The 12,591-nt window shown below is 43.0% G+C and overlaps 1 protein-coding gene across 5 annotated transcripts in view; it reads left to right on the top strand.

Annotated features, from left to right (window-relative positions):
• Positions 1-12,591, top strand: part of FARP1 (FERM, ARH/RhoGEF and pleckstrin domain protein 1) — a 323,139-nt gene that overhangs the window by 232,320 nt on the left and 78,228 nt on the right. For 2 of the 5 annotated variants that reach the window (XM_069758003.1, XM_069758007.1), the window contains exons 11-13: positions 3,211-3,279; positions 3,544-3,619; positions 8,293-8,530. In XM_069758003.1, coding sequence (XP_069614104.1) covers positions 3,211-3,279; positions 3,544-3,619; positions 8,293-8,530 — 383 coding nt within the window. The remainder of the gene's footprint in view (positions 1-3,210; positions 3,280-3,543; positions 3,620-8,292; positions 8,531-12,591) is intronic. The other 3 variants (XM_069758006.1, XM_069758005.1, XM_069758004.1) reach the window with 3 other exon arrangements.

Genomic DNA, 12,591 nt, shown 5'->3' with positions numbered 1-12,591 from the left:
ATATAAGTCTAGTAAGAATGTGGTCGGAAGTATGCACATTGCATACTTGTGGTCACGTGACCACTTTCTCTCGACAGCAATACCAGGTATGCTGGCAGTGTGCACACTTTAAGGATTCAGAAGTATGCCATTTCTTAGTGACAGCATCTTTTCGCACAAGACCAGACAACACTTTAGTGGGTATATGGCATATTTATGTGTGGTGCAAAAAAGTATTTCTTTCACCATTTAATTACCACCATCCCATATGATTGCCACAAGGCAGGATGAATTCATGGATTTTCACCTTCATACACTCAGAGGTGCCCCTAAATACCTCCAAAAAAGGGCTATATTCATGTCCCGGCTGCATGTCAAATTGTGTGGTCTGGTCTCATAGGTGAATCCAGATCGCTCTGAGCGCTGCCTTGTTCGCCCAATTGCCGCCCTTCAATTGCCGCCTCTTCTATCTTGAAAGAAGTGGATGATGTCTCCTACATTATCCTCACCGTGCCTGAAGTCTTGCACCTCTGCAGTGGAGTCAGAGACCGGCAGCACAGTCATGTAATACGCAGGCTGCGGCTTTACTTGCACATCCCCAGCTCCCTGGCTGTTCAGTAGGGCAGAGTGAGGCATGACCATATTGAATATATCTGATACTGTACCACCCGAACTCCACCTTCACGTTGTGTCCTCGAGTATTGTGAAGTGTCTGTACCCTTCATGACCTCCTTACACAATGTGCCACGTTATTTCAGGAGTTACTGTATGTACATGAATACTGTGGTGTAACTCTGACAATAACTCATCAAACACAGCAAATGTTTTATAACTGAAGAAGTGTTAAGACTTTTACACCTTATATTAACCCAAATGTGTTACAAATTACGTAGATTGTGCGTTATCACAGGTAATACAGCTTATGAGGGTCGATATGGTTAGGGCAGTCAAAACTACACAATTCTACCTTTGGGATATAATAACAACTAGATGGTAGCCCAATTCTAACGCATCAGGTATTCTAGAATATGTATGTAGTTTATTTATGAAGATTTTAGAATAATACATTGCATACACAGGATTCGGCCGGACTGTACCTGTCGCTGATTGTTCGCGGCCGGCCACGTAGTATAGATCACAGCCACATAGTATATTACACAGCCACGTAGTATATTGCACAGCCCACGTAGTATATTACACAGCCACGTAGTATATTGCACAGCCCACGTAGTATATTGCACAGCTCACGTAGTATATTGCACAGCCCACGTAGTATATTGCACAGCCCACGTAGTATATTGCACAGCCTACGTAGTATATTGCCTAGCCCACATAGTATATTGCACAGCCCACGTAGTATATTACACAGCCACGTAGTATATTGCACAGCCCACGTAGTATATTGCACAGCTCACGTAGTATATTGCACAGCCCACGTAGTATATTGCACAGCCCACGTAGTATATTGCACAGCCTATTGCACAGCCCACGTAGTATATTGCCTAGCCCACATAGTATATTGCACAGCCCATGTAGTATATTCCACAGCCCACGTAGTATATTCCACAGCCCACGTAGTATATTGCACAGCCCACGTAGTATATTGCACAGCCCACATAGTATATTGCACAGTCCACGCAGCCTGTTGCACAGCCTGTTGCACAGCCCACGTAGTATATTGCTATTGCACAGCCCATGTAGTATATTGCACAGCCCACGTAGTATATTGCACAGCCCACGTAGTATATTGCACAGCCCACGCAGTATATAGCAATGTGGGCATCATATCCCTGTTAAAAAAAAAAAAAAAAAAGAATTATAATAAAAAATAGTTATATACTCACCTTCCGTTGGCCCCCGGATCATGTCGAAGTGGTTACCGACACTCCTCGCTCGATCCGGTCTCATGAGTGCATTGCGGTCTCGCGAAATGATGACGTAGCGGTCTCGTGAGACCACTACGTCATCATCTCGCGAGATCGCAATGTATGGAGCGGTCACCGGAGCGTTGCGAGGAGCGGGAAAGGCCTGTTGTGGATCCGAGGGCCGACGGACGGTGAGTATATAACGATTTTTTTTTTTTTTATTGTTTTTAACATTAGATCTTTTTACTATTGATGCTGCATAGGCAGCATCAATAGTAAAAAGTTGGTCACACATGGTTAATAGCAGCATTAACGGAGTGCGTAACACCGCGACATAACGCGGTCCGTTAGCGCTGCCATTAACCCTGTGTGAACACTGACTGGAGGGGATTATGGAGAGGGCACTGACTGCGGGGAGGAAGGAGCGGCCATGTTGCCGCCGGACTGTGCCCGTTGCTGATTGGTCGCGGCAAAACAGCCACAACCAATCAGCGACTTGGATTTCCATGATAGACAGAGGCCGCGACCAATGAATATCTGTGACAGACAGACGGAAGTGACTCTTAAGGTACTGTCACATTAAGCGACGCAGCGATATAGGCAACGATGCCGATCGCTGCAGCGTCGCTGTGTGGTCGCTGGAGAGCTGTCACACAGACAGCTCTCCAGCGACCAACGATGCCGAAGTCCCCTGGTAACCAGGGTAAACATTGGGTTACTAAGCGCAGGGCCGCACTTAGTAACCCGATGTTTACCCTGGTTACCATTGTAAATGTAAAAAAAAAAAAAACACTACATACTTACATTCCGGTGTCTGTTCCCCAGCCTCAGCTTCCCTGCACTGTCTCAGCGCCGGCCGGCCGTAAAGCAGAGCGGTGACGTCACCGCTGAGCTTTACGGCCGGCGCTCACAGTCAGTGCGGGAAGCTGACGGCGAGGGGACAGACACCGGAATGTATGTATGTAGTGTTTGTTTTTTTTTACATTTACACTGGTAACCAGGGTAAACATTGAGTTACTAAGCGCGGCCCTGCGCTTAGTAACCCGAAGTTTACCCTGGTTACCAGTGAAGACATCGCTGAATCGGCGTCACACACGCCGATTCAGAGATGTCTGCGGGAGATCCAGCGACGAAATAAAGTTCTGGACTTTCTGCAGCGACCAGCGATCTCGCAGCAGGATCCAGATCGCTGCTGCGTGTCAAACACAACGATATCGCTATCCAGGACGCTGCAACGTCACGGATCGCTAGCGATATCGTTGTTAAGTCGCTCAGTGTGAAGGTACCTTTAGACAATTATATAGTAGATACTCTCATGACTTGCATAAATATACATATATATATAAAATATATATTTTTTTTTTAGTGGTCGAACACAAAAGCAAGTTTTGGACTATGTGAAGGAAGGAGGTCACAAAAAAGTTCAGTTTGAAAGGTAAGGGAATTTCCAATTAAATAATCATTATGATCAGTTCAAGGAGTTTTAAAAACATGATACCATACATTATAATTGCTACCTGGTGATCAAAACAGTGTAGCAATAGTCCTCTTACCAGTATGCTGTTGGCATTGTATAGTAGGGTGCGCATGTTTGTAGCGCTCTTGTTAATATTTTGTTTATGTCACCCTTTGACAGCTGATGAGTTCTGAAGTGTCGGCATTTGCTTTGTTTTAACTTTCTCATGTATTTTTCTTCTAGGAAGCACAGCAAGCTTTGCTCCATAAGAAGTTTATCTACCCCCTCATCTGAGCAAATTTTTGAGGTGCCAAAACAAGTTAGTATTGCCTGGATGTGGTTTTCTGACAACACCTTTAAGAGACCGGGGGCATAAAAATAGTTTCCAAATATAATTTAATGAAACTGGTATAAATTAATATGATATATTGCTCCTTTTGTCTCAGATCCAATGCTGGTACATGGACCGGAGAAGCTCCAGTTCCACACTCTTTCCAGGGCTTATTCCCCTTTTCTGTGTGTACGTAATGAAAGGGGCTGTCTGGCACATATCAATAGCTAAGGCTACGTTCACATTAGCGTTGCGCCGCCGTTGCGTCGGCGACGCAGCGGCGACGCGCCCCTATGTTTAACATAGGGGACGCGTGCGTTGTTTTGGTGGCGTTTTTCGCCACGTGCGTCGTTTCCGACGCTAGCGTCGGACGCAAGAAAACGCTACATGTAGCATTTTCTGTGCGTCCGATTTTCGTCAAAAACGACGCACGCGTCGCAAAACGCGCGCGTTTGCGCGCGTTTTTACGTGCGGCGCACGTTGCGTCGCCGACGCAGGGCGGCGCAACGCTAGTGTGAACCTAGCCTTAGTCAGCCCCTTCTTCGGGACTTGAGCAAACAGAGTGGAGTGGAAACTTGCTGATGTTGGAATGCAAAATGGAGTTTCCTGGACCATCGAACCAGTATAGAAATAACCTTTTTTTTATCCATGGACAATCCCTTTAAAGCTTTAGTTTTCCAATATGGTTTTTTTTTATTTTTTTTAATAAAAGCAAATTGTTTAGAAGTGATTTAGTTGTGTTCAATGAGATACAATTTTAATTTAATCAACACCATGCGTAACAATCTAAGGGAATGTTTCCAGTCAGTCAAAGTCCAGGCAGTAAAAGCTGCGGATTGGACATTGCTTACAGCCGCAGCGTCCAAACTGCAGTCGCCAGATGTTACAGCATAGTGGATGGGATTTTATGAAATCCCATCTCCACTATGCGTGCACGGACGCCTCCGGCTTCCCTGCATATATGCACATGCGGCGCGTCTCTCCAGACCGCAGGACGTCAATTTATCTTGCAGAGACGCTCAGTCTCTGCAAGATAAATATCATAGTACAATGTATAGGATGTGGTGATTCCGCATGGTTCAATGAACACATGCGAAATCACCGCGCGCACAAAAGCCGGCAACTCTTTCGACGGAGCGGACATGTGCTGCGTCCAAAGCGCTGCCAGTTTGTGCCCGTGGCAACATACCCTAAAGGGAAATACAACTTACTATCTGAAAATCCCTTGAGTCCTTAGGGAGAACAGTAAAGGTACCTTCACACTCAGCGACGCTGCAGCGATACCGACAACGATGTCGATCGCTGCAGCGTCGCTGTTTGGTCGCTGGAGAGCTGTCACACAGACAGCTCTCCAGCGACCAACGATCCCGAGGTCCCCGGGTAACCAGGGTAAACATCGGGTTACTAAGCGCAGGGCCGCGCTTAGTAACCCGATGTTTACCCTGGTTACCAGCGTAAAAGTAAAAAAAACAAACACTACATACTTACCTAACGCTGTCTGTCCCCGGCGCTCTGCTTCTCTGCACTCCTCCTGCACTGACTGAGCACAGCGGCCGGAAAGCAGAGCGGTGACGTCACCGCTCTGCTTTCCGGCTGACCGACGCTCACAGCCAGTGTAGGAGGAGTGCAGAGAAGCAGAGCGCCGGGGACAGACAGCGGTAGGTAAGTATGTAGTGTTTGTTTTTTTTACTTTTACGCTGGTAACCAGGGTAAACATCGGGTTACTAAGGGCGGCCCTGCACTTAGTAACCCGATGTTTACCCTGGTTACCATTGAAGACATGGCTGGATCGGTGTCACACACGCCGATCCAGCGATGTCTGCAGGGAGTCCAGCGACAAAATAAAGTTCTGGACTTTCTTCAGCGACCAACGATCTCCCAGCAGGGGCCTGATCGTTGGTCGCTGTCACACAGAACGATTTCCTTAACGATATCGTTGCTACGTCACAAAAAGTAACGATATCGTTATGTGTGAAGGTACCTTTACATTATTCTTAAAGCGAACCTATCTCCAGGTTTGACCTATATGAGATACAGCGACCACGTTTCAGGCCTGATATTTAGCATTCTATAATGCTGTATAAATATAAGCCCCCAACCTGACTTGCAAGAAAAGAAAAAGCAAAAAGGACTAATAAAACGTAACTTTTAATACTCAAAAAGTAACCTAAAAAAAACACAAATCACCCAAGTGAAAAATAAACCATAACAGGGGCTATGTCTCTACCATATAACGTGATGGTCCATAGAGACTAGTGAGCCCTCTATAGGATAAAACAGAACTCGACTGCAATAACAACAGCCAGAATCCTGATTGCTGAGGCAGTGAATATGACAAAGCTGTGCCACCAATGTTTATATGTGGACACAGCAAATCTACTGCACTCAGTCACATAAGACCAGAAAAAACAGTCCTAGCATATATTGACAGCATAGAGGGCGGCAGGACTTTATGTCCCTCTACTTTAATATTTAGGCACTCCTTCTCTACAAGCAAGCATGTCCCCTGAAGAGTTGTCTTGGACGAAACGCGTAGGGACGAATTTATAAGGGAGAGTGCAGGGCTTCTTATGTATAGGGGTAGTTGTGGACTGCCCTTGTAAGGGCAGGAGCTTTGGGGAATAGACTATTTATAGCCCCATAGGGATTGATATAGGGACTGTCATCCCTTCGCATCCTGGATGTCTACCTAACAGGGGATTATCTGGTGCTCCGTTGCCCTCGCTTTGGAATTGGTGAGACCGTTCCTTATTTATTTATATGTATATTTATTAAACACCAGCAAGTATTTTTTACAATATATGCTAGGACTGTTTTTTCTGGTCTTATGTGACTGAGTGCAGTAGATTTGCTGTGTCCACATATAAACATTGGTGGCACAGCTTTGTCATATTCACTGCCTCAGCAATCAGGATTCTGGCTGTTGTTATTGCAGTCGAGTTCTGTTTTATCCTATAGAGGGCTCACTAGTCTCTATGGACCATCACGTTATATGGTAGAGACATAGCCCCTGTTATGGTTTATTTTTCACTTGGGTGATTTGTGTTTTTTTTAGGTTACTTTTTGAGTATTAAAAGTTACGTTTTATTAGTCCTTTTTGCTGTATTGGGATTATTTATAGGATTATTTATTGTATTTATTACACAGATTTTGCTTTGTTATCAAGAAAAGAAAAAGCCCTTTTTTATACTCACCTGCGGGGCAGTGCAGTCCGAGGGGTGTCGCTGGTCTTGGTCCGGCGCCTCTCTTCTTCTTGCTTCATGTGGAAGACGTGTCACCATGTCATCCACAAAGTCTCCCTGCCATCGCGCTCCGGCCCAGTCGCACTTCTCTGCCCTGACTAGGGCAGAGTAAAGTACTGCAGTGTGCAGGCATCGGGGTCCTTTGACCTTCACAAGAAAAAAGGAGGCGCCGGACTAAGACCAAACACACCCCTCCGTACCGGATCGGCGCGCAGGTGAGTATAATAAAAAGCTCTTTTTCTTGTCTTGCACGTCGGGTTGGGGGCAGATATACAGCATTATACAGTGCCGTATATCAGACCTGAAAGGTGGTGGCCATATCTCATATTGGTCAAACTCTGTGATCAGTTCTCTTTAAAAAAAAATCTAGTATTGTGTTAGTAAAGCTACTCCTTGCAGTTATGTAGCTTGTAAATATGCTTTTTAGGTGATTGCCAATTTTACAATCTCTTAAGTTATTGACAATTGTGCAGTCAAACTGAAATGTTTGTTGCATCCCCACCAGTGGCAGGTCCAGACATAAAAGGGCCCCTGAGTGAGAACAGTACAGTATATGTGACCTTTGCAATCCAATGACTCATGATAATGCAGAATTCCACCTGCTTTGGAGGTAGGAATGCACCCCGTCATCTTTGGGTCACTGTGTGGCTGCCCAGGTTGCACCAATGGCATATCCACCTCTGAGCCCCACAACATTTTAACATAGTGACGCAGCTTAAAAGAACAGTTGCTTAATAAAGCATGGTTTAACCACAATGTGTGGCGTCATCTCTAGTGATTGGAAACATTGTTTTATTATAAAAGACTGAAAACAATATCTAACCTAATGCAGCTCACACCTTTAGTTATGATGTATCGGTCTTTTTAGGGAATAAATATAATAAAAGCAATAACCCACAACAAACAATTAATGAATAGTTTGTTCTAATTAGAGATGAGTGAATTTGATTGGGTCAGGGATTATTCGGTAAGCTATAGCGCTTAGCAAATAAGCTGCAGAGGGAACCCGGCTTCCTGGATCGCTCCGGCTGATCAGCTGTTCGGCTCCGCAGCTGTGTGTGTCGCGGCTGTGTCAGTCACGACACATGCATGGAGAGCCTGTTTGTTGGGCTGATCACCTGCGGAGCCGAGCAGCTGATCTGCCGGTGCGGTCTAGGAAGCCGGGTTCCCTCTGCAGCTTATGCGGTAAGCGCTATAGCTTGTCGAGTAAGCCATGACCCAGTCAAATTCGTTCATCTCTAGTTCTAGCCTCTTACTGCAAGCCCATTCTTATTACATTCTAGCCTTACAGAAGTAGTGGCGGTTTAGCCTCCGCAGTGGAGATAGTTGTATCAAGCACTTTTGTTTACTACTGCCAACAGACTTGGCTTCTTTATTATTTATATTATTCATTTATTACTTTATGTTTGTGTTTTACAGCAGAGCCCCAAGATAACTCTTATTCAGAGTTCTCAACCAGATGAGATACAAACCTTATCGCCTTGCAAAGAAGAGAAGTTAGTAACAGAGGTGCTAATACAACATAAAAGTCCATCTCCCAATAAAGTACCTTTGGAGAGGAGAACAAAAGAAGGAACACATCTGACAATGGATGGAGAAGAAGCAGCCAAAGACCATATACAGCAGAACATGAAGAACGCACACCAGCCAAGCACAGGTCCAGCATCCCGGGCTGCTCATGGCAGCAGTAACTCAATTCCCTACATTGACTGCAGTGATGTAGATAGCGAATATGATATTCACAGAGCACTTTTAATACGCTCGCAGTCCCAAACAAATGACAAGGATGAGGGTGGTTTTCTTTGTAATGGAAGCTATAGGACAGATGAATATCCTAAACATTCCAAATTGAAGCAACAAATGTCCTCTGTTCGGTCTTCTTCTAATATTATAGAAGAATACCTTGATGATGATTCGGCTGCCATGTCTTTCCATGCTAGCCACAGTCCTAAAATGCCCAGACACAGCTCTTTAATAGATGAAATGTTTAGTGGCCCAGATATCCGTAGTCCTTTTGCTAGTCCATTGTCATCTGGTAGCAAAGGATCAAGTCCTAATATGAGTTTTAACAGGAGTGGATCTCCAAGATATGTTGGATCTCCAGAAAATGGATACAATAATAATGAGCGCAGAGTTCCAGACAATGGTATCGGCAGCTGTGACTACGATTATGCGCAGTACGACGTACCATTAGATAGACCACATATTCAGAGACTAAAGAGTGGCCACCGCAACCACTCTGATACTGATCCTTTTATTTTAAGTCAGATGGCCTCAACACCCTTAACAGACAGTAGAGCTGAAGAACAGAGGTTAGACCATCTCTCCAAAATGGCTGCCTTGGAAGCTAAAATGATGTCAAATGGGGTTTTCGAGAGTAGGCAATCTAAATACAGCCCAGTCTTGCGTTCCTCTGTAAAAGTAGACGAGCACTTGAGTGGTGTAGCCATGGCTGATGGTTCTACTAGTAGTGGAAGTGAATCAAGTGATACAGATTCAGATATTGGCGACTCTTTTAGTCACCCCCTTGTCTATGGGAACCCAATAGTGTTAAATTCGTCACCGATGCCTAGAAATAACTACTCATTTGGTAGCCTTCAACTAGAAGAGTATGCCGAGGAAGTCAATGATGAGGACACGGTTCTAAGTTTTAGTGATGAAGATGGCGCCCATGTTTTCAGCTGCTAGGTAGTTAGAATTAAAGTGGGATATGTAGTTCAGTAAAAACCTGCATGTGATACAGTTGACTTCTACTATGGTAAAGCTCTTTAGACATAGTTTGCACTTTATGTTTATGTGTTTGTAGGAGTTAGTCCTTGGAGTGTTAGCCAGTGTGTATTTTAATAATATAGTAATTTTTATATACTATATATTTTGTCATGTATGAAGTACATGTTTAGTGATGTTTAGTCTTTTACATAGACTAGAAAAGTTTGTAATGGACTCTATGGAGTAACATATGGTGTTGAGCTACAATTGCACTAATTAATTCATGATGCAGCCTTTTTACAATTTGACGCTCCACACCTTGTAGTAGTAGGGTTTTTTTTTTAAGAAAACCAGAGTAATAATGTTAACCAAGCCTTAGTGTACAATAAGCCATAAATTACTATTAGTGTTGTATGTGTTCAACTGGGAATATACCTACTTGTTTGCAGTGCCTATTAAACTCTGTTAAGAGTTTCACACATGGCCATGATAAGCTCTAGACATTTTTAACATTTTTATTAGATTATTTTTTTTCTCCTTCTATAAAAAAAAAAATTAAAAAACATTTTGTTCTTTTAGATCAAGGAAATAAATGTGTTCTGAGAACTTGATATTTGGTCACAGATAATTTAGAGATAGACAGAGGATTCAACAAGTATTTTAATTATCTCTGCTCTTTTGTGGTAAATTTAGGCTCTAGGAAAAATAAACTGCTAAACGTTTTTAGATAATTACAAGGCCAAAATATTTCTAGTGGGGGCCGGTTGTGCGTAAGAAAGTCTAAGTTATTTGGCTTGTTAATTTAGACACAGACAGCATTGGAAGAATCCTCATGTGCGATTTCTTCATTAAATATAATGTGGGTTGGGTATAGCTGTGTGGCCCACAGTCAGAGATTAAGAGAAGTTCCCGCTAGATGCACTTTGAGGGTATGTGCACACGTCAGGATTTCTTGCAGAAATTTTTCTGACAAAAAACCGGACATTTCTGCCAGAAATCCGCATGCGTTTTTTCATGCGTTTTTGGTGCGTTTTTTCCCAAATGCATAGAATAGCGGGAAAAACGCAGAAAATCCGCAAAATTAATGAACATGCTGCTTTTTTTACCGCGATGCGGTTTTTTTTTTTCACGGAAAAAGCGCATCATGTGCACAAAACATGCAGAATGCATTCTAAATGATAGGATGCATAATGTATGTGTTTTTAATGAGTTTTTCTAGCGTTTTTACAGCGAAAAAACCTGAACGTGTGCACATAGCCTTACTGGTAATTCAGTTTCTAAGAACCCTCCACGACAACCCGGGTAATTCCAACCTTTCTGCATTTTTTTGTATTACTTTGGTCCAGCGTTAAATATTTAAAGCATTCATACTTTGGTGGTCCTTTAGCAAAACACTGGAGAAAGGAAGTGGGAGGGTCTATTTGACCTCGTATTGTTTCCTGTCCTTATCGGGGAGTCATCCTCCTGTGGTGCTGTCGTGGAGGGTTTTTAGAAACTGAATTACCAGTAAATATAATTTTATGTTGTCCGACCTGGAGACTTCTATTGCCTTTTAGGTTTATGATGATGATTATTAGGTAGTGTGTTAGTGATCATGGGAATGAAGTGCCAAACTACTTACTCGGGCAGTTGATTAAAGATATATGCTTCCATATGTTGCACCTACTGCAACATTTAATCATTTATTTTTGTGCACTTGCATACCTAATTAGAAAGATTTTCTAAAAAATGGTCCTCAAAAAAAAGTCTTTTAAAATAAATATCTCATGTAATTAATGAGATTTTTCAATTGTAGACAGTTTTCCCTTACCAAACCTTGGAAGGTGCTTAAGAGTGTTCTAATAATGAGCAATGCAAAACGGCAGACTCCAGACCCCAGTTCTCTGAACAAACTAGGCCCCTCATATCATGAGAACAGAAGTCCTGTGCACATTTGTCTATTATTAGAATGCTCCTTGTTCTACATTATTACAGTGGTGAGATCACTATATATATATCTGTATGGTTATTGGCCACATATCTTTTTTACATTTCATAGTGAGATATAAAGCTCATTACCACTCTAGGATCACATTTCTGAATTAATAGCCATTGTTACATATGAGACTCCCAACTTCAAGGATCTGAGCTCATTTTCAAGAAACTGTTGTGGGAATGGCACAAAAAAACTAAAAATAGGTCAGATCCTCCTAACAGCAGACATGATTTAAAGGAAATCCATCAGTAGGTTTTTGCTGTTTAATCATCAGATGGGGGGTTGAGACACTGATTTCAGCAATGTGTCACTTATTAGGTTGTGTACTGATCCAATACAATCAGTGTTTTATCAGGAGGAGATTATCACAGCCAACCTTGCAGTCTTGCGTGCCTCCTGGTGCAAGCACTCTCCCAGCGCTGATTAGCAGCTTACTGTCAACATTCAATGTACATAGGAAACTACTAATCAGTAGAATGGGTGGGTTTAGTTTTCTGAGCACTGTTACATCTACAGTAGAGAATATTTTGATTGTATCACAACCTTTGCACCCAGTAAACTAAGTAATATATCTCTGGAATCCGGATCTCTGTCCCTACATTATTCTGCTCTCAGATGAGGGAGCAAAAACCTTGTTATGGATTCCCTTTGCAGAAAACATAGGCCAATTCTTTGCTGATTAAACAATTCCCAATGTGTTAAGAACTACATGGAATAGAATACAGCATTTTAAGCTAGCCTATTTATTTGTTTAAAGGTACCCTGACTTTAGATTCATACTGCCCGAACCACAGTCAACATAAGACACTGGCTGCAACGTTTCAGAGAGAATAAACTTAAGAAAGTCATTCAGGACTAGCACGAGACCGGTCTTGCAGGACTTCTACCTGCAGCACTCTACTTGACTGGTCCCTCATTATGTGTGTATCAAGAGAGAGTAGACCTGGAATCTTAGAGGAGTGTGTTGGGGAGAAGCCAACAGTAATCAACAAAGGCCTAGTCTTTGAAGGCGCGTAGTCCTTGGCCAACTTTTC

Source organism: Ranitomeya imitator, chromosome 3, assembly GCF_032444005.1.
Source record: "Ranitomeya imitator isolate aRanImi1 chromosome 3, aRanImi1.pri, whole genome shotgun sequence".
Classification (NCBI taxonomy): domain Eukaryota; kingdom Metazoa; phylum Chordata; class Amphibia; order Anura; family Dendrobatidae; genus Ranitomeya; species Ranitomeya imitator.
The sequence above is the reverse complement of the archived record's forward strand: the minus strand, read 5'-3'. Positions and strand labels throughout refer to the sequence as shown.